At 46.8% G+C, this 22534-nt stretch overlaps 1 protein-coding gene across 1 annotated transcript in view; it reads left to right on the top strand.

Annotated features, from left to right (window-relative positions):
• Positions 1–22534, top strand: part of LOC309809349 (aldehyde oxidase 2-like) — a gene marked incomplete at both ends in the record, with an annotated part of 103801 nt that overhangs the window by 11819 nt on the left and 69448 nt on the right. The window contains 15 exon segments of the mRNA XM_082630412.1: positions 510–555; positions 558–598; positions 2823–2903; positions 4978–5122; positions 6553–6639; positions 10795–10943; positions 13775–13868; positions 14340–14479; positions 14859–15050; positions 15442–15638; positions 15886–15943; positions 17338–17522; positions 18110–18310; positions 20091–20178; positions 21791–21960. Coding sequence (XP_082486538.1) covers positions 510–555; positions 558–598; positions 2823–2903; positions 4978–5122; positions 6553–6639; positions 10795–10943; positions 13775–13868; positions 14340–14479; positions 14859–15050; positions 15442–15638; positions 15886–15943; positions 17338–17522; positions 18110–18310; positions 20091–20178; positions 21791–21960 — 1874 coding nt within the window.

Below are 22534 nucleotides of genomic sequence, written 5' to 3'. Positions count from 1 at the left end.
AAATGAAAAAAAACCCCACTAAGTATACATCAATAGCAAATTTTACAACTATATTATGGAATAGCCAGAAGATGGACTATTATGCAATCAGCAAAATTATATTTTAAAGGCTTTTTAATGATAGGCAAATAAATGAACAAAAAGTCAAAGTAAAAAGTATATTGTACTATAACTATAGTACAAATATATATTACATAAAAATATTATCAGTGGAATAGAGTAATGATAGTTTATTTCTTTTATGCTTCTCCATATTCTTTATTATTGTTTTAAGCTATATAATATATACTGTGTGTGTATTATATATTCTATATATTTATCTGTATCACTGTATTTAAAAAATAAAGTAAAAAAAAAAAGAAAGATCCTGTGATTATCCCTATTCCAGTAGAAACCACCAAAAGTGACTTTAAAAGTTTGGAGCCTCATTTAAATTGTCAAACCCTTCAAGGCACACAACCATTTACAGGTTAAAAAGTTTTTCATCTCAAGGCATTTCACTATCCTAGGAGTCAAATGGTTGTCAACAGAAAGGAACAGGAAAATGCTGCCTGGATGGGGAGAAAAAGATTCTTCCTCACTCGACAGGAAAAGTGACGTGAGTCCCTTTGTTTGTCCTCTTCCTGAGAGTATCGCTTAATGCCAGCCAGTGCTGCAACTGTGCTTGTGAGTTTTGATGGTCGTTCTCTGCTTTACTTACAAACGTCCAAAGTGCAGGCACGAATAAGGCACTTTTCATTTGGGATCTGGGTAAAGTGGTGATTCAAAGCCCACGATCTGATTTCCCCCTTCACTCACTGGAAGGCTGAAACAATAAAACATAAACCCACTCAGACAAGAGAAAAAAGACCTACCCCAACTACGATGAGTCCCATCCTTGCCTGGCCCTACTCATGCAGAGCTGGCCTCTATCACCATCTCCTCCTTTGCAGAGAGAGGGCACTGCAACGTCAGGAAGGCTGAGGAGCCTGTCCAAAGATACATGGCGAGTTCATGGCTCCCACAGCTGGGAAGTCCAGCCTGAAACACACCAGTCTCTGGCTTTGCTTTCTGACACTAGTTTCAAAAAAAAGACCCACAGCCAAGCTCTTAAAGGAATTACTTAGAGAGAATTCCTAGTTCGAATATAGGAAAAATAGAGTCTGCTCCCTGTAGACACGGAAAACTAAGAGAACACAGTTGGCCTTAGACAAAACTGAGCCCGTCATTCCCTACTGTATGTGCTTCTATCCTTAACACCCCGGGAATTCAATCTGGGCAATGATTGCACTCTGGGGTCCACCTGGATCACTTTAACCAAATGCAAAAGAACATATTTAAACTGGACTGTGCCCCAATATTCCTTATAAAGAGAAACACAATTTTAAGGTGGATCTTATGATCGCTGAGCCACATGTCCTTTCCCTATACGAAAAGACACATAGGAAGCCACATTATAAGGCGAAGGTTGCTTGGTGACCATGGATGCAGAGCAGTTGGATAATCTTAAGGGTAACATCATAGAAGATGCCCCTCCATCCATCAGGTAGACCTGCTGGATGGCAGGTGTCTGCCCCATGACACTCCCTTCTCTTGAAGATATGTTAATATCTTCCATGGGGTAACTGTAAAGTTTTGGCCTGGTCCCTGTTTAGGGGAACTTTAATTCCTCAGCTCTGATTCATTTTGTTTGTTTTACATTTTAATTCTCAGACACTATCTTGCTTCTAGGCTTTAGATATACACCACATTATTGACCTCAGGTACTGCCTATACTTCTAATTCCAACTTACACAAAAACTGATCCTTCAGATGTTGGCCGGTTATGCTTCAGTCTGGGGTCCTAACCTACACAAGGAACAACTGCAAGTTTTCCTTCTGCAACTTGGGAAGACCTTAGAGAGACAGGAAAAAAGGCAGGGGAGTATTGGACAAATGTCAGGTCATTTCACTTACTTGTCACAATTACCCTTCAAAATAGGCGTGATTTCTATTTAATCTTCAGAGAGGTTAAGTACCTTTCCATTGAGAGGGTCAGAGAGCCAAGTCATGGCGGAACTGAGAAGGAACCCAGGCCTGTCTGTCTCCCTATCCCCCATGTTCTTCCCCACTACACAGCCCTCTAGCCTTGCATCCCACAGTTCCCTCCCAATTTGTCTTTCTCTTCAGGAAGGTTTCCTGGGAATAAGTGTTTCCAAAGGTAAAATATGTTTGATTCAGACAAGATTCCAGTTTGGGTAACTTTTCACTGTGCTTTAGTTTCCTAATAGGTAAAGTGGAGTTGATAATTTACTTTCTTTGTACAATTGTTGTGAGGATTAAGTAAATTATTGATACGTGTAAAAGTACTTGGAACGTAAGCACCCCATAAATGTTAACTATTGTTATTAAAGCAAGTGGTGTGTGTGTGTGTGTGTGTGTGTGTGTGTTTACACATGGGTCTGTATGTTTAGAGTCACTTTTTTACTTAAACTATAGGACTTCTCAGAGTTTTGAATCCTGACTTGACAGGCGAGGGGATAGAGGTTGGGGCACAGTGGAGAGGGTTTCCCAAGTTTATTTGACCTGTGATTGTTTTTCATAGGCTGTCTTGGTGTTTCGCAGGGTACTGTTTGAACTATTTAATAGAATACTCTTTTCTTTAACATCACATTAGTGTCAAATCAGTATTTCTCTTACAACAAGATTCTTACTTAAAACTATTTGGTTTGAACTATTTTCCCATACAAGGAGAATCAGATAGTTATTACTATGTTCATTTTGCCTAATGAATGTAAAGAATTACAATGCTGTTTCCATTTGAGCAGGGCTGACAGAACAATCTTCTCCTGCCCTTTATAAAGATTTGCATGGAGCTATTTGCAAAAGAGGAGTTCCAGCCCTTGGACCTTACCCAGGAGCTCATATTTCCCCCAGAACTCTTGGTAAGGTGAGTTGGGTGTTTTATGTGCTCGTTTCAATGCCACTGGTTATAAGCTCAGTTTTCTAAAACCACACTTTCCGTCCTGTGAAATTATCAAATTGTGGAAATGCTTGATCAAATCAGTATGCCTGTCCCTATCCAGCTCACCAAGCCCTGGCTGTTGCCCTGCACACTTTCCCCGAAGCCTCAGCTGAGGCTATTTTTTTAAAGCGATTTCATCATTACTCCCATCATTGTCATCTGCAGTGTGTCCCTATTGACTGTCCCAAGCAATCCAGTTTTTCTCAGCTTCTAACTTGGCCTTTCCAGCCTTTTCCAGATATTGACCTCAAGGGGCACTTCCAAGGCCTCCCTATACCTCAGCCTTCCCTCTGTCAGCATCTCTATCTTTCCTCTCTAACATCCAGTGGTCCCATTCCATAAAATGCCTATTTCTGAAAGATTCTGATGTGTTTATTCATGCATTCAACAAATATTCATCATTCGGCAATGTGCCAGGCACTGTCTGGGGTACTGAATATACAACAGGGAACAAAACTCACACCGACCTGACCCCAAGGAGTTTGTAATCTGGTGGCAGAGACAGACAATGAGCAAGATAATAGATAAGTTATATAGTGTGTTAGCAAGTGAGAAGGAGAACAAAATAAAACAGAGAACGGGGATAGATGGAGCACAGTGAACCAGAGAGATCAGAAAGCTGCGGGCAGGGGAGTGGGCAGACCATGCTGAACTTAGACTACTTGGCTTTTACTCTGCCTGAGATGAGAAGCTATCAGAGAGGTTGGACAGAAGAAGGGTACGCTCCTATTAACCTTGTAATGGGATCCGGGGTCGTTTTAGCTGCTGGGATGGGAATAGCCTGCGGAGGGGGCGAGGGAAGGAGCAGTGAGCCCATTAGGGCACTAATGTCATCCTGAGGATGGTGGTGCTGGACCAGGCGGCCAGCACGCAGGTGGTGAGGAGGGAGTGGATTCTGGATACATTTTGGAAGAAGAGCCAACAAGATTCCCTGATGGGGCTTCCCTGGTGGCGCAGTGGTTGAGAGTCCGCCTGCCGATGCAGGGGACACGGGTTTGTGCCCCGGTCCGGGAAGATCCCACATGCCGCGGAGCGGCTGGGCCCGTGAGCCATGGCCGCTGAGCCTGCACATCCGGAGCCTGTGCTCCACAATGGGAGAGGCCTCAACAGTGAGAGGCCCGCGTACCGCAAAAACAAACAAACAAACAGATTTCCTGATGAATGTGATGTAGGGGAGGGGTCCCCAACCCACCCGGCCGCGGACAGATACCGGTCGCAGCCTGTTAGGCACAGGGCAGCACAGCAGGAGTAAGCGGCGGGCAAGCAAGCTTCATCTGCCGCTCCCCATTGCTCCCCATCGCTCGCATTACTGCCTGAACCATCCCCCCACCACCACGTCCGTGGAAAAGCTGTCTTCCACGAAACCAGTCCCTGGTGCCAGGAAGGTTGGGGACCGCTGCTGTAGAGTGTGGGAGAGAGAGCGGACTCACTGCTGACTCCGGGCCTTTGGGCAGCTGGAAAGGGGAGTGGCCATTTATGGAGAAGAGGAAGACCTCCGGAGGAGCAGGGCCTTTTGCCTTTGGGGGGTCCTTTTCCGGGGCTTGGAGGGGGTTGGGATATGAGGAGCTCAGTTTTGGACACGTTAAATTTGAGATGCCTATTACACATCTAAGGAGAGACACTGAGTACTCGTTCAGGAGTTCAGAGGAAAAGATGAAGATTCTAATTTAGGAGTATTAGTATAATTATGATTTTTAAGGCCATGATACTAAATTATGTTGAATTCATCTATACTGAAGGGTCAGTGACAGATACCAGCTCATAGTGTCGCTTTCCTCCAAAGAACTACACATTATCAAAGCTTAAGCTAAAGGAGTACATATCTAATTATGGAAATTCAGGCCTTAGCCAATGGGTGTACTGAGTGTCTTTTTGGTCGAGGGGACCCCAGAGCTTCTGAAATCTCTCTAGAGGAACATACCTCCACCTAGGATCTATCATAACCCAGGAATACAGGTGTGCACAGGTGCACACACCTTGTTATTTGCACGTAGAGAATGGCAGAAAACCCAGAAAAACGAACCCTGGCCTTTCATGGAAAGAGCGTCACCTGGATCTCCCCTGGGGCCCTCAAGGACCTCCTGGAGCTGAAAGCAAAACACCTGGAAGGCCCTCTCATCCTGGGCAACACCTCGCTGGGTGAGTGATTGCAACGGTTCCCACTCCACCATTTGTGCCGAGCTGGACTTCCTGTCCCCCACTGTGCTCACGGTCTACAAAAACTACTTTTTAAGGATAAAAACCTCATTTTTTAAATAAAAATGCTTTAATACTGTATCATAAAATGTACTACTATATTGTATATTATATAATAATTATTTATATAACATAGTATTTTTATATCTACTATATATTTTTATAAATACTAGCATATATGTGCTATATAGACTCATATATAAATTATATATACAATATTAAAGTATAATACAAATATCGTATTATTATAGTAAAATGGTCTCCAAAATTGGAGGTACATATACCCTGGGAGTATGCAGTGTAACCTCTTGAGGTGTGGGGAAAAAGTATTAGAGGACTGTTTATCATTTAATTTACTTTGTCCTTTTTAACTTTGTTTTTGTTAAATAAAATAGAATTTTATAAAATATGTATGGATATATTAACAATGCACACCCAGTTATCACCACACCCAGTTTAAGAACCAGAGCTTTGGGCTTCCCTGGTGGCGCAGTGGTTGGGAATCTGCCTGCCAATGCAGGGGACGCAGGTTCGTGCCTCGGTCCAGGAAGATCCCACATGCCACGAAACAGCGGGACCCGTGAGCCATGGCTGCTGAGCCTGCACGTCCGGAGCCTGTGCTCTGCAACGGGAGAGGCCACAACAGTGAGAGGACCACGTACCGCAAAAAAAAAAAAAAAAAAAAAAAAAAAGAACCAGAGCTTTACCAAGAACTTTGAATGCCCCATGGGGCCTCCCAAACCACAGGCCCTCCCCTTGCTTTCTCCTCAGAGGCACTCATTAGCCTGAATATGATGTTGGTTAGTCTCTTCCTAATTTTTACAATTTTACCCCATATATTTGTGTAACTAAGCACCATGTCCCTTAGTTTTGCATATTTTTGAACTTCACATAAATAGACTGACACGGTATTATTCTTCTGCAATTTGCTTTGTGCGTTCAACATTGAGCTGAGATTCGCCCACATTGTGGCGTGTAACTGTGCTGCTGGATTCCATCGTGTGTCCAGGGCACAATTTGCTCATCCATTCTATTGCTCAAGGAGGTGGAGTGTTCTCAAGTTTTTGCTATTACAGATATCTTTATATGTGTCTCCTGGTGCCCACATGCAAGGGTTTTCTAAGAACCTCTCATCCATTTTATTTCCTATTTTTATATACATGTAGAGAGTATAAATAAATACATATACCAGGAGAGCCTGTGCTATAAAATTACTTGGCAGGGTGTATGGCCACTGCTTTCACATCTATACACATTTATTGCCAGTTTTTAAAATTAGCATCTGAATATTTTTATGAGAAACTCTCAATGCCAAAAAATTGCATTTTCTCTTTCCTAACTCTCTCTAGAATATACAATGCATTTACTTTCAGGACCTGCGTTGAAATCTCAAGGATATTTTCACCCAGTTCTCCTCTCTCCTGCTAGGATTTCTGAGCTGATTATGGTGTCTAAAACAAGTGATGATGAGTTCCAGGTGTTCTTTGTAAAATATCAATGAACCAATTCCTGCACTAAACTTAACACTTGCTATATAGTTTAGAACCTCCTCATACATTTATCTTGTCTGGCCTGTTTCCAATTCTTCATCATTTTCCTGATGTGATATGACATCCCCACCATGAAACTTTACTGTCAAAAGCCTTGCACAGAATATGAGGTACCTGAACTGATTCACTTTGTTATAAAGCAGAAACTAATAAAAAAAAAAAAAAGAATATGAGGTACTTGGATAATGTCATTCAAGACCCTGCAGTCAGCTGAAGGATTCTTGCCTATAAAAAGCTACTATCAGGCTTCCCTGGTGGCGCAGTGGTTGGGGGTCCGCCTGCCGATGCAGGGGACACGGGTTCGTGACCCGGTCCGGGAAGATGCCACATGCCGCGGAGCAGCTGGGCCCGTGGGCCATGGCCGCTGAGCCTGTGCGTCTGGAGCCTGTGCTCCGCAATGGGAGAGGCCACAGCGGTGAGAGGCCCGTGTACCGCAAAAAAAAAAAAAAGTCACAGTCTTGCAGTGTCATTTTAATGGGAAGACAGCAAGAGAGAACTGGCACTCTCCAATGGTTGGATGGTCAATTCCAGGGAGGGAGTATGTTCGCAGGAGGAAAGTAGGCGATGTAGTGTCTGGCACTCAAATGCTACTTGTCTCATGGGGACAATGGCAAAAGGCCAAGTGAGACAAAAACCTGCCCAGGCAAACACCCCCAGTCACTTACAACATCCTTAAGGGCCCCTTTTGTACAGATACTGCATCAGGCAAGCTGCCACCCACAGAGTAGGAAGGAAACATGCAAGTCTTTGCCTTCAAGATGCACTGCAAACCCTTTGGCAAAAGGAACCTTATTTTAGTCCTTCCCTCATCCCCCAGATCTCCTAGCATATATGTGCCTGTTCCAGATACATGCATATATGTGCTAAATTACTGACAAATAACTGAATGCAAAAAACAAATAAACAAATGAGTGGGTCAGAAACTTGAATTAGGGAGGCAGTGGTAATAATGACTTCCTTAACTCAGGCAACAGGGAGGTTGACTGAACTGAAAGCTTTAGTCCAGACTGACTGGTAGGCCACCGTATGTTTTTGGAGGTTGTTGGTGGTCAGGGGAGGGGACCCACCTTGGCTGTATCACTGCCATCCAGGAGTCCTACCTTCCCGGCCTCAACCATCATCAGCCAGACTTTGACCGTGCTGCAGACCAGCAAGCCTGACCTTCCCTGACCTCACCCCACCCACTTGCTAGGAAAGGGACCCTTCCTGGTTTTGCCCAGCACCACAGCTTCACAGCTTCAGCCTTGGGACAACTCAGGTAGCACACCTGCATACCACTCAGAAGAGGAGGAGAACGTGCTTAGATTTATCTGAAATCTTGGGGTTGGAGAGAAGAGAAAGAGGGAAGAGTAAAATGGGTGGCTTGGGAGTATAGTCAAGTAGCTTAAGCAGACGATCAAGACCCGAAAACCCTTCCCCTCATCTTCACCCCAGGCATCGTTTAGCCCACGGTTTTCAAACTTGTCTTCAGCACCACAACCCTGTCCTCAAACAAATCTTAGTAAATGAAAATAAGTTGCTCTATTTGAAGGAGGGGGAAGACTTTCTCCACCCCACGGAGCTCCTATATCTACCTCCGCCAGGGCCAGGACTCAAGGAAAGTGAACTTGCCCAAGGTCCCCAAACTGGCTAGTGGCGGGTCATCAAGCCACACATCTCCCACTTCCAATCCAGAACTCTTGTCTTTACTGCCATTCCCCGTCCCCCAGGCCCACCCCACGGCCTGTCCAGTTGGCTATTTATCAGTTTGGACCCTGCAGGCAAAGTAGAGCCAGATTCTAAAATCTGAGGAAACAAACAATGCACTTTCCTTGGAGGCCCCTTAAACTTTAAGTGTGAGTAATCTCTAGTGGCCTCCAGGGACCTTTCCCAGGATGCCCAAACTTTTCCTAAGGCCCAGAAGAATGAAGGACACTGGTGGGGGAGGGGTACGTGGGAGCCAGATGTACCCACCACCATCACCAGCAGTCTCCCGCAGGAAGTCAGTTTCTGTGACAGCTTACGCTTGTTTAAATGTTGTGTGCTAATCCGTGTCACATACACGCTTGGCTCTGTATACTTCTTTTTCCTCAAAATCTTTAGTATAGTAAGCACTCCAGAAAGTTGCTGCGCCTTTAACCCATAGACCCGAAAACTCTGAGAAGCATGGAGTTAAAACAAAATCCATGTTCTGAGAATCAAACAAAGATAAGGCTCTTTTCAACTCTGTTGAAATACAGGCTAGGTTTTGTGACCAAAGATGGAATAAAATATGAATGGAAATACAGTAAATAGAATTTCCTCGGTACAGCTATGTCAGGCCTGGCACAAAGTGAGCAACGGAAAGAGCCAAACGAAAGCCCCAGAATGGATCGTCTGGCCTCAGCCTGAGTCTGAAATCCATACCTCTGAGAACCCAGGCAGTAGCAACAGCTGGCGTTTTACTCTCCCCTAGGGCTGAACTGCCCTATTCTAGGTCAAATAAGGGATGATCGTACTGGTCTGTGTGATGCTCCTGACCTTAAAAAGATATTAATAATAATGATAATAATAATGTCTTTGCCTCTGATTTCTTCCCTACGAATAAGGCTCTGGGTCTATAGGGTAGGAGGAACTGTATGATAGGAAACAAGCTTGGTCTTCCCAGTGCTCCTGCAGGCAAAGGGAAGGCAGGATTTTGCAGAAGTTCAAGACCAAGCTTTATTGGAGCTTGTAGTGATGGGAAGCAATAGACCATCCCTGGTGGGTCTGGGATGGGATCCCATGTTACGGAGATCCCTTGTATGAGATGCTGAAGCAGAAACAGGGTGAGGACTCTAAGTTGAGAGGCGCTCCAGGGCAGAGGAGAAGTTCAGTTACTTTTAGGCAAGATTTGCTTAGCATATAGATAATAAGGAGAAACTAGTGGTTTCTCTAATCAATTAGGTTAGCTATGATCATTGAAGCAGCAGGGGGTGTTGTGCGTATATGTTGGCAGGGGTGGGGGAAGTATTGTGCCAAGTACGTTGTTAATACTAATGAAAATAAAGTTATGTGGGAGGGTGAAATATTCTCCACGATTAATCCACACGAGAAAAATCAAAGCCCAGCCCACAACCTGTTAAAAAACAGACTAACTGAGGTTAGAACCCAGCCTTGGAAATGATGTCAAATCAGATTCTACGTGTTAGTGATTCATTCTACAAACCCCAGAGAGATTAATTTTTAAAGTCCAGCTAAGTCACCCCCTGATGGTTTGGTGACTTCTTCATTTTCAAAGATCGATCTGAACCCTTTACATCCCTACTACAGAGAAGCCCAAAGCCAGCGCTAATATCCTGCCAATACTCACGAGTATGGCTGCAATGGTTTTTAAATTCTGAATTACTTCCTTGCCAGCCAGCAAATAGCATTGCCCTGATCCCCCTAGATGGATGCTCTTCTATTGCTCCTGCCCCCCAAGCCCCTCCCTGGGAACCCCCAACATCCCCACACCTAACAACAACCAACATAATACCTAGGGAAGCTCCTTGCATGAGCTGTGTTCATTCTGGTTGGCCGGTGCCCCTCCTGGAACTGGTTGTTGACGATTTTGAATATCAAGGCTACCTGTAGAGGTGCAAAGCAACAGTAAAAGCATTATTGATTTTAGACAATGACCTAGGAAATTGAAAGACCTTTGATTGTTTTCATGCCATCATATTTATCCCCCTTAATCACAAAACAGCTTTGCATAGCTTCACTGTGGTCAGTCAGGAGGGGGTCACGGAAAGTTCTAGTAGAGTCTGCCACCTGCTAGTTTTTACTGTCATCCCTTCTCTCTAGCCTCTGTTTTCTTGCATTCATTCAAAGAGTGTAGACCAACCCAGGGGTTCTCAACCCTGGCTGCCCAGGAGAACTCCCTGGGGAGACTTTGATAAAGCCCTGCACCCAGAGATTCTGATTTGATTGACGTGGGAGTGGGCATCTGTGCTGTTTGAGTTCTGGTGATTCTCTGAGCAGCCAGTGTGGAGAGCCACCACACTAGCTGGACACCAAGGCCCTGGAGCCATGCTTACAATCCAGCTGCTCCTCCCACATCACCTGTAAAAACAATGTGCTTTCCAGGACTGACAATAGATGCTGCCTGCAGTCTGGCCCAGGTCAAGGACATCTTGGCTGAGAGGGTATCTGAGTTCCCGGAGAAAACCCAGACAAACCAAGCATTCCTGAAGCACCTGAAGAGCCTGGCGGGCAGGCAGATCTGGAATATGGCCGTATGTCCTCCGGGCCAATCACGAGGCCCACTGCACCTATTTCTTAACCTCACTGAAATGTTGAAATAAGCATTGGCAGAGTCAGTGTGCAAAAGGGTCTCAGCAGATTGAAACGACAGGCACAATAAGTAACTATTCAATATTTAACATACATTATTTAATAACATATTTCAAAGAAGACTCTAAGTCAAGTTCAACAGAATAAGCCAAGTAGGAATACGAGTGCTAATTTTGTGATAAGACCTTCAAAGAAGCTAATTTAGACTTAGGCTGCGTTAACGGAAGTATAATACCTAAAATAAGGAGGGTAGTCTCCTCTACCTCAGACTGTTCAGATCACAGCTGAAGAATAATGCTCAGATCAGGGAATCACACTTCAAGGTCTGGTTGTTTTTGACCTCAGAAGAAAGCAGAAGTAAGTTTTCAAAGTACACACGCTCCTTCCCTTACATACCCCAAATGGTGTATTAGAAATCCTTGGGATACAGGGAATGGAGGGAGAACATGTTTCCTTTGAAAAATCTCTTCAAGTGATTCCAGAATGTTCCCATTCACTGTCAAGAACTCTGACTCAGACCCTGGAGCCTGGCAAGGAGATGGTGGCAGGAGAGTTGGGGGGTTGGAAACCACATCAGAAAGAGGAATGGTGGGGGTGGGGACAATCAAAGGGACCATGAGAGCTGCCTTCAAATATTTCTAGACTCCCAAGGAGATGTGTGATGTATTTCATATGATCACAAAGGGTAGAAGTATGACCGATAGCTGAGAATCCAGGGATGCAGATTTCCACTCAGTGGAAACAAGAATTTTAAAATTGAGCTGCTCATCGCTCTATGACATAAATCACAGCAAGATCCTTTTTGACCCACCTCCTAGAGAAATGGAAATAAAAACAAAAATAAACAAATGGGACCTAATGAAACTTAAAAGCTTTTGCACAGCAAAGGAAACCATAAACAAGACCAAAAGACAACCCTCAGAATGGGAGAAAATATTTCAAATGAAGCAACTGACAAAGGATAAATCTCCAAAATTTACAAGCAGCTCATGCAGCTCAATAACAAAAAAGCAAACAACCCAATCCAAAAATGGGCAGAAGACCTAAATAGACATTTCTCCAAAGAAGATATATAGATTGCCAACAAACACATGAAAGAATGCTCAACATCATTAATCATCAGAGAAATGCACATCAAAACTACAATGAGATATCATCTCACACCAGTCAGAATGGCCATCATCAAAAAATCTAGAAACAATAAATGCTGGAGAGGGTGTGGAGAAAAGGGAACACTCTTGCACTATTGGTGGGAATGTAAATTGATACAGCCACTATGGACAACAGTATGGAGATTCCTTTAAAAACTACAAATAGAACTACCATACGACCCAGCAATCCCACTACTGGGCATATACCCTGAGAAAACCATAATTCAAAAAGAGTCATGTACCAAAATGTTCATTGCAGCTCTATTTACAATAGCCAGGACATGGAAGCAACCTAAGTGTCCATCAACAGATGAATGGATAAAAAACATGTGGCACATATATACAATGGAATATTACTCAGCCATAAAAAGAAACAAAATTGAGTTATTTGTAGTGAGGTGGATGGACTTAGAGTCTGTCATACAGAGTGAAGTAAGTCAGAAGGAGAAAAACAAATACCGTACGCTAACACATATATATGGAATCCAAGAAAAAAAATGTCATGAAGAACCTAGGCATAAGACAGGAATAAAGACACAGACCTACTAGAGCATGGACTTGAGGATATGGGGAGGGGGAAGGGTAAGCTGTGACAAAGTGAGAGAGTGGCATGGACATATATACACTACCAAACGTAAACTAGATAGCTTGTGGGAAGCAGCCACAAAGCACAGGGAGATCAGCTTGGTGCTTTGCGACCACCTAGAGGGGTGGGATAGGGAGGGTGGCAGGGAGGGAGACGTAAGAGGGAAGAGATATGGGAACATATGTATATGTATAACTGATTCACTTTGTTATAAAGCAGTAACTAACACACCATTGTAAAGCAATTATACTCTAATAAAGATGTTAAAAAAAATTGAGCTGTTCATAGAGGAACTGGGGTTCCCTGTCCTCACCCATGTTCCAGCCCGGGTCAACACAGCCCAGGTTGTCCCTGTAGATTCCATCACTACATGGGAAGGAGAGCACTGAGTGGACTGGCCAGTCATTTCCCTGCCACGTTCTGAGATGCTACAGCCTCAAGCAGATCCAAGTGGAATCTCCCAAGAGGAAAAGGGCAACTCTCCCTCAGTGATGTGGATGCCCAGCACCTCAACACAGCCCACACGAAGTCCAGCCATTTCAGAGGCCGTGAGATGAGGCTGAGATTCCAAGGCAGGACGGCACCTCTGTGGCCAGCACTGTGGCCACCTGCACCAGCTAAGTAGGGGTGGCTCAGAATTGGCTGCTGAGCCTCCCTCACTTGAATCCCAGTCCTGCCCCTTCCTAGCTGGCAGACCTTGATCAAGTTTCATAATTTCTCTGTGCCCCAGTGTCTTCATCTGTAAAGGGGGAATAATTGCATCATCTCGCTGGGCTGTTGTGAGGATTGAGCAAATACGTGTGAAGGGGTTAGACAGCAGATGGAACATACCAAGTGCCGTGGAGTGGTACCATCCATTCCTCACCCGATCCAAAGTCGCAGGTGGGTGGAGGCCTCCCACGTGGTCTGAACTGAGTCTCGTCTGCACACTGAGACTCCTCTTGACCCTTTCACTACCAGAGAAGACCATAAGCAGGTGCCTGTGGGTCTCGGATTTGAGGCACCGAATGCTGAGGCTGTAACTCCGTCTCCTTAGTCCTTAGGGGGACACATTATAAGCCGGCATTGCTATTCAGATCTGAATCCAGTTCTGGCTGTGGGCAACACTACCCTCAATCTGATATCAGAAGGTAAGCTACCTCAGAACACTCTGAAGAGCTCCTGAAAAGTTTTTGTCTGTTTTTAAAGAATTGCTATATCAGAGCCCAGGTCTCTGACTCTCAATCCACCACGGGAAGCTCAGGCTCCTGTCAGGAGGCACACTGATGCAAGGGGTGGCTGATGCTTCCTTCCGCACCACCTGCCACACATACACGCAACACCCAGCCTGGACCACAGCTCAGTTAGCCCGCCATCAGCCTGGGGTGGTATCAGAGGCTGACGTGAAGGCTCTCTGTGGCCTGAGGACCAGCACCTCCTTCTCTTCATGCCCACCGCCCCTCCAGTTGCTGTGTGAGAAACCACAGATCTAGTGAGGACACGCTGGGGACATCGTGGGGCCCCTGGGGGCAGGAGGAAGGCGATGACTAATTTTACATGCTGGCTGAAAGGGACGCTCCCTTGGGGTGCTCCGTGCTATACCACCCTTGTCTCCCCCGAAGTGCTCAGCCTTCACGCTGCCTCCGGCTGCTACAGGGATGCTAGCACTCCCGTTTACTGGGTGCTGACTTTGTGCCAGGCTCTGCTGGATACTTTACACACGTCACGTCTAATGTGTGCAACCACCTGGCGGAGGTCGCTTGTAGAGGCAGGCATGGGGTGGAAACCCAGTCTGCTTGATTTCCAGATGGGCATGCTTGTCTCTTCTCCATCAGCGCCTCCCCAGGGCTTCTAACTCCCCTCTTCCCTTGTTTCTCGCCCTCCCTCACCCATCAAATGCCCTCCTACCGGCTGACACGGGCCCAGGCACTGGGTGCAGGGGAGCAGTCACACTGCCCCTTGTGAACTTCAGGGTGTGGCCAAACAGGAATTATATTACAGGCATTGTAACCCTCCCCAGGGGATTGCTGGCTAACACAATCCCGTCCCTGGTGGGTGGGAACTGAGGAGTGTTGGGAGACACCTACTGGCAGAGGACAAGCTCTCATGCCCCCATTCAGCTTTGTGTGGGACCCACCCAGAGGGGAGGAGAGGAAAGGCCTCACCCCTGCCTGGCCCAGTCAACTGTTTTGCTGAGTCCTCCAGGCCTGCGGTCCAGGACGACCTTAGCTCAACCCCCAAAGACTAAGGGAGAAGCAGCCAAGGCTCTGGGGCATCAGGATAGCAAGGATGGCCCGGCCCCCATGGGGCCTTCTACACCCGGACTAGGACTAGTAGGTACTAGCTGTGTTCTTCTGCTGGGGTGTCGGTCGTTACCTTTGGCTTAAGGTCTCTGTTTTCCCAGCTCTGCCAAAGCCACCTCCAGCCTGAGCTCAGCCCGCTCCAGTGAGGCCAGTAGCAGGGAGGGAAAGGTCCACAGGGGCTCCTTTGGGGTCCCCCTGCTGCCTGCCTTCCAATCAGCATACCGCTGCTGTGTCTGGAGAGGAACCCACGTCAGATTCCCTGCCCTGCTGCTTGATCTTCTCACCACATCTCCTCTGTGGAGCCACAACCACTTTTTAAAGCCGGAGGGGACTTCTCTGACCACCATGTGGTGACAACGGGGCCGAAAGGAGGTTTTGTGAATTGTTCACTTTGCTTTAAAGGTGTGGGTATCCCGCTTAGAGGCCAACAGCGGTGCCGAGAACAAAAGGCAAATCCAATGATCTGAGCTCTGTTAATAATGGAAACAAACCACGTCTCAGCTTAAGTTACGCCCGGATCACAGTATTGAACGAGTTAGATTTAGTTAACCAGCCTCTGCTGAAAGATGAAGACAGGCCTGACAGGCCTCGGGGACAGGAAGAGACCCAGTTCACACGGCACGTGCACTAACAAGAGTAAGTGTCATGCAGCTGCTGCCACCCCTCCCCGTGGAAGGGACAAGGGCGCCCGGTCCACGGCGCGCTCAGATCCCCGCGCGGCTCCACGCAGAGAAAGGTGACCTTTTCTTCTCCGCTGCCATTTAAGAGTACAGGATAATCTCGCATTCCTGTTGCACCTGTGCAGAAATGTCATTTTCTTCAACAGATTCCTCTAAGCGAACATGTTCATGCTGGGTTGGCGAAGTGCAGACCTGGAGCCGGAGGGAATTTCGGAGTCTGCGTATATTCCCCACTCTCAAAAGGTAAGAATTCCGCTGGTCACTTTTGAGAGTTGTTTTTCTCTTTGCATAACTGAGTCCAGTCATCTGTAGAGATTTCAGAACAGATGGAAGGAAAATAAGGCTGCCCTGAAAACCTGTTTCCTGTCCTCTGCAGCCTGGTGCGGCCCCAAGGCTTTCAGCAACCCTTGAGCGGGCAGCTCCAGGTGACCAGCTGCGGTCGTTGCTTCAGCTGTGGGGTGGCGCCTGCCAGGCCCGCGGAGGCGCTTCCACACCCCCTCGTGTCCAATATCAATGCTGGGAGGCAGAAATTCAAGTTCTCCTGCTGCTGAATGAGCTTCTCCACCTGACCCAAAGGAGGCAGAGGTTGCGGCCAGATCTCCGCGCTCCCCACCCGCCCCACCCCAGAGCTGACCCCAACAGTTCAGAGAAACAGGAGTGCCTAACCCACCAGCCCTGGGGGAGATGTGGCCACCCAGCCAGCTACCGAGGGGGCCCTCTGTTCTTACTCCCTGTTCCCTGTGCTTCTCCCCCAAACTGTACCTGAATCCTAGAGGACAGTCTTGCCAAGAGAGGCAATACTTCATACACACACACAGTGATCCCAAGCCAGGAGTCACCTTGGTCATATAGGAAGTCTTATATTAAGTCATGCTTTCAGCCATGTATGACCTTCATTTATTTTTCCTTGGGAATGGAAACTTTGAAATCTGTTCCCGAGCCAGTGTGCATCTGGGTAAGGGCCCCAGACAGGAAAACAAGCTGACCAAACACAGCACCCTCGGTGGCCACACAGATGGAAACACACTCGAGGCACTGGCCATCTCCATTAACACTCTGGCAGCACAACAGTGGTCACGGTGCCAAGGGTAAGGGGGGCGGCCATCACCATCCTGACTCTTGTCTCAGATAGAAGCGTCCCTAGTCCACTGTTGGAAAGTTCTATTCAACGCCTTTACGAACTTTGCAAAATGGAAAAATGATAGCATCTACAAGCCAAGAAATTCGGTGGGTCTCTTTCACACTTTCAGCAAATCACATTTAAAAGCACCTGTGGTGAGGACGCTCCTCCATCCTCACAGGGGACAAAGGGAACTGGAGACCGGAGTTAATGGCGCCCGGAAATAAGAGCATGTGGAAATGCTCCAGGCATTTTGTGCAGAGGCATCCTGACCTCAGAGGGAAAGTGCGCAGTGATCCCTGCTCATTGAGGGTATGGGGGGATGGGGACAGACCTTTGGGAGGACATCATTCTCTCTTTGAACGTACAGGCAGCCAAATGGTCCTCAAATTGTGCCAAGCGTCCTTTGTGTCCATTTAGATTGAGTCTAAGTGATTAATTAGTGGCATCAAGAAGCAGAAAACTTGCTCTTAGTTTTAACATATCAAATAACTCCAAACGGCTTTTGTCTCCACAGTGGGAATCTGTGTCAGCCTTCCGACAGGCTCAGTGCCAGCAAAATGCCTTGGCCCATGTGAATGCTGGCAGGCAAGTCCTCTTCAGAGAGGGCACAGACACCGTCGAGGACCTGAGCATCCCCTACAGAGGGGTCAGGGCTGCCACAGTCAGTGCACAAAAATCCTGCCAGCAGCTCCTAGGGACGTAAGCAACAAACCCTGGACCCTGAAGGTGAAGCTTGATGTCAAAAAAAACAAGTGGGAAGATGGAAATTCCTATGTGTAGAATCATTGCTTGTTCTTTCTGTGATTTTGCTAAATGAATCCAACCTTATTTGACTTTGATTAATTAGGTGCCACTCTTTGGGTGAGGGATACAACACATATGGCCCAGGGCTGTGTTCAGCCCCAGTGCTCTTGTGCATGTCAACACTCCAGCAAACCCACACCAGGCAGCATCCAAGTGGCACCTACCACTCCCACTGCTCGGGGGCACCTACCACTCCCACTGCTCAGGGGCACCTAATTTCTTCCTCAGTAAAGGCAGTGTCTGAGTCTGAGTCCTGTCCAGTTCATAATGGAATTGACCCTAATGGTCTATTTATCTAATGCCTGGTTCCAGCATGTTCAGGCTACTCAGTGCAGCCTCCCAGGCCTCAGTTTTCCTGAACGGCTTGTTTAGGTGATTTCTAAGTGCCTATCCAACTCATAAAATGAGACTCTGGGGTGTCTGAACCGCCACCATCCAAAATCTAGCACGTGCCAGTAGTCACTGAGGCCACCGTTCTCCAGGCGCTGGGGTGAGCTGATGCTGGATGAGGCCTGCAGGCTGCTCCTGGACGAAGTCTCCCTCCCAGGCTGGGCTCCAGGTGGGAGGGTGGCATTCAAGAGGACTCTGGTGGTCAGCTTCTTCTGCAAATTCTACCTACAAGTTCTGCAGGAACAGAAACTAATAGAACTGTTCTCTGTGCCTGTAAGTGCTCTGGCTTTTATGTGCTCCTGGCAGCATAAGCTCCCAACTTCCCCACTACTTTTGCAAACTTTCTTGTGGGCAGCCTGTCAGTTCCCAGACATCCCTTCTTCCAGAACTCAGCCCTGAAGGACTACTGCGTGAGGCTCAGGATGCCAGACTGTTTTCAGTGCACAGATGTTTACCACATGCCCTGAGCAGGGAAACATGACGGGACCCTTGCCTCCTATGTGCAATTTTTTTCTCTTTTAAAATCAACTTTATTGAAGTATAATTACATAGAACAAAATGCACCTATTTAAACTCAGAGAGTTTTGACAGTTGTGTAAACTGGCGTCACCACCACCTCAAACAAGAGATAGGGTATTTCCATCACCCCAAAAAGTGCCCTTTTGCCCCTCTGCTGTCAATCCTCCCACCCCTGCCTCCAGGCAACACCCCTGATCTGCTTTGTGACACTATAGATTAGTTTTGCCTGTTCTAGAATTTTATATTCAATATGAAATATAAAATAAAATTTTATTTTTCAAAAAACTAAAAGGTTGGATGGTGGTGGGATGAATTGGGAGATTGGGACTGACATGTATACACTGATGTGTATAAAATGGATGACTAATAAGAACGTGCTGTATAAGAAAATAAATAAAATCAAATTCAAAAAAAAAACTAAAAGGTTTATATGCTAATATTTAAATAGCTTCTTTTCAGAATTTCTGATTATAAACTTCTGGAATAAGTTACCAAAGCAAAATATTTTCACTCTCTTTCTCCCTCTCTCTCTCCCCCTCCCCCTCTGTCTTCTGAATCTATCTTTCCTCCCCTGACTGTGACTACAACTCTCACCCTAACTTGCACCCCTGTTCCCCACTCACACCCCACGCCAGCAGCCCAGTGTTCCTAAACTGTCTGGTTTTCATTCATTCAGATGAAGACCCTCACAGGACTTCCCTGGAGGTCCAGTGGTTAGGATTCCATGCTTCCACTGCAGGGGGCCCGGGTTTATCCCTGGCTGGGGAACGAAGATCCCGCAAGCTGTGCGGCGAGGCCAAAAGAAAGAAAGATGAAGACCCTCACAAGCCAAATTTACTAGAATAATTCTTGCTGCCATTGAATCTCTTTTTTTTTTTTTTTTTTTTTTTTTTTGCGGTACGTGGGTCTCTGACTGTTGTGGCCTCTCCCGTTGCGGAGCACAGGCTCCGGACGCGCAGGCTCAGCGGCCATGGCTCACGGGCCCAGCCGCTCCGCGGTATGTGGGATCTTCCCGGACCGGGGCACGAACCCGTGTCCCCTGCATCGGCAGGCAGACTCTCAACCACTGTGCCACCAGGGAAGCCCACCATTGAATTTCTTAATCAAGACCCTTGATGTGTTTCAGTGACACCCAGAGAGACTTCCCAGTTTTGCTGCTCTCCCAGAAAAACTGAGTTGCTGAGGAAAATAATCAGGATTTGGGTTCTTTGTATTCAATGAACCACCCCAACTCGTTCTAGAATGGCTTTTCCAACCCCAGATTTTCTTGCTTCTCCTCCTGCCTCTGCCCAGCTTGCTGACAGGCCTCTCTCTCCTCAGACTGACTTGAGGATCAGATTCAAACAGTCAGTCCAGGTCTTCCTTATGTGGAAAGGGAGGGAGGGCAAGGAACATTCACAGAAGTGAATCCTGGGAGGTGATGTGGATTTGCGTCATCCAGGCTACCCGAACCTTACGGTTTCTTGGCTACTTAAGCCAAGTCACTTTCAAAGCCCAGTTTAATCATAGACTAATCAGCTTATCTTTATTGTTTTGAATCGTCTTTCAAAACAGACGCCTTTATCCTGAAATTTCAGACCGATTCCTAAGTGCTGTAGAAGACTTCCCGGTCACAGTACCCCAGGGAGTCCAAAGGTACCAGGTCAGTGAGTTTAATTTAATGGAAACCGAGAAACTAAGAGACAGCTGTAGCTGTGTGAACAAGCAAGTGCTTCAAAGTTGTGATTTTCCCTTCTAACTTTCTGGTTTTTGCTAGCACATTGGCCCTTTGTTCAGGCCGATCCAGGGAGAGGCTGGATCTAAGATCAGGCCTGAGCTGCCGCTGGATGCACTCAGGGCCAAACCGACCTGAAACAGTTTGACCATCTGACTGATAATTGAGAGTGTCTTCAAACTGCTGTTCTTTGGGCATTTGTTTGAGGAACAGCTAAGCCAGGAGTAGGGGAAAGGACAGAGCAGGACAGTAGCAAGGTTCAGCCTCCAGCCCTGATTGCAAATGTTTAATCTCCAGTCGGCAAGACAAGAGCCCTGCAAGTAACTGAACCCCCTCTTCTTTTTTTTTTTTTTTTTTTTTTTTTTTTTTTCGGTACGCGGGCCTCTCACTGTCGCGGCCTCCCCCGTCGCGGAGCACAGGCTCCGGACGCGCAGGCCCAGCGGCCATGGCTCACGGGCCCAGCCGCTCCGCGGCATATGGGATCCTCCCAGACCGGGGCACGAACCCGTATCCCCTGCATCGGCAGGCGGACTCTCAACCACTGCGCCACCAGGGAGGCCCTGAACCCCCTCTTCTTGAAGGACAATTTCGAAAGTATCTATTATTATCTGTTAGAACACAGCCCCTCCCGCCACCCGATCTCCACACACAGTCCACACATAGATCTTCCCTGAGAAGAGTTCCAGAATAAACACGTGCTCCCTTTACTTTTTAGTAAGTATATTTTAGGAGTATAGTTGCTTTACAATGTTGTGTTAGTTTCTACAGTACAGCAAAGTGAATCAGCTATACGTATACATATATCCCCTCTTTTTTGGATTTCCTTCCCATTTAGGTCACCACAGAGCACTGAGTAGAGTTCTCTGTGCTATATACTGTAGCTTCTCATTAGTTACCTATTTTATACATAGTATCAATTGTGTATATATGTCAATCCCAATCTCCCAATTCATCCATTTACTTATACTGCCAGGGATATTTTTGGGCACAAAAATATCACAAGGGCAGCCGAGGCACCTTAGACCAGATCTGGATAGACTCCATTGCCACGTGCCCCCCAGCTCCCACCAGGGGCCCTGCTCCAGCTGATAAGCAGGCTTTTGGCTTAGATTTTGTTCCCCCATCCTCAGGAATTATAGCACTCTAGGCCTCATCATCATGGTCACTTTACGTGTAAACAGGCTGATCATTGGAAAGGTGAGAAAGCAGGACAGGGAGACCCTCTGAATTCCAGAATAAAGAGGTACGGGGCACCACTTGGGAAAAGAACATGCCCAAAGGGGAAGCCAGAGTACCCCTTCACCTACTTCACAATTTTGCCAAAACATTGGCCCTGTCTAAAGCATTGCCGCATAACTGAAATAACAATTCCCCAGTCTAGTTACATCATTAAATTGCCACGCTCATCTGACCCACTCCAGTGTGTGTCGCCTGAGGGTGACCATCTGATTTCTCAATCCTGAATCAGGAGTGTTGGTAATCGGCCAGGTCACTTCTGAACATTAAAGTCTTCCAGGGAAACCCTTGTCTTTCTCTGTAGAGTGTGGATTCTCACCAACCCCTCCAAGATCCAGTCAGATGCCCCATCATGCACCTACCAGGCCTTAAACATGCCACAGATGAAGCCGTATTTTGTGATGCCATCCCCATGCTGGATAAAGAACTTTCAATGGCTTTGGTGACCAGTACCAAAGCCCATGCAAAAATCATGTAAGTAAATGAAAAGCTTTCGAAAGGCTTCTTTAAAGCACACTTGGGGATTCCCTTGGAGGAATGTGACCATTCTCCTGAAATGTTCTAAACCCAAAGAACCTTATGGAAAGAATTTTAAAAAGGTCACCAGCCCCAGGAGGAGGAAGGGAGTGTAACTGGAAATGCCCATCATGAAAGAGAGACAAACATCACAGTTAGGGCCCTGCTTTCATTCTAATCTCATCTCCCTGCTGCTGCTTCAGGCAGGGCTCAAAGGAGTAACTCTGAGTAGGGCTAATATTCAGCCGGTGATAAAACAATGAATGGGGACTTCCCTGGTGGCGCAGTGGTTGGGAATCCACCTGCCAATGCAGGGGACACGGGTTCGATCCCTGGTCCGGGAAGATCCCACGTGCCGCAGAGCAACTAGGCCCGTGCGCCCAACTGCTGAGCCTGTGCTCTAAAGCCTGCATGCCACAACTACTGAAGCCCGTGCACCTAGAGCCCATGTGCCTAGAGCCTGTGCTCCTCAACAGAGAGAGGCCACCGCAATGAGAGGCCCGCGCACCGCAGTGAAGAGTAGTCCCCGCTC

This window comes from Mesoplodon mirus (assembly GCF_964341445.2).
Source record: "Mesoplodon mirus genome assembly, chromosome: 8".
Taxonomy (NCBI): domain Eukaryota; kingdom Metazoa; phylum Chordata; class Mammalia; order Artiodactyla; family Ziphiidae; genus Mesoplodon; species Mesoplodon mirus.
Note: the sequence above shows the minus strand (reverse complement) of the source record. Positions and strands in the feature narration are given on the sequence as shown.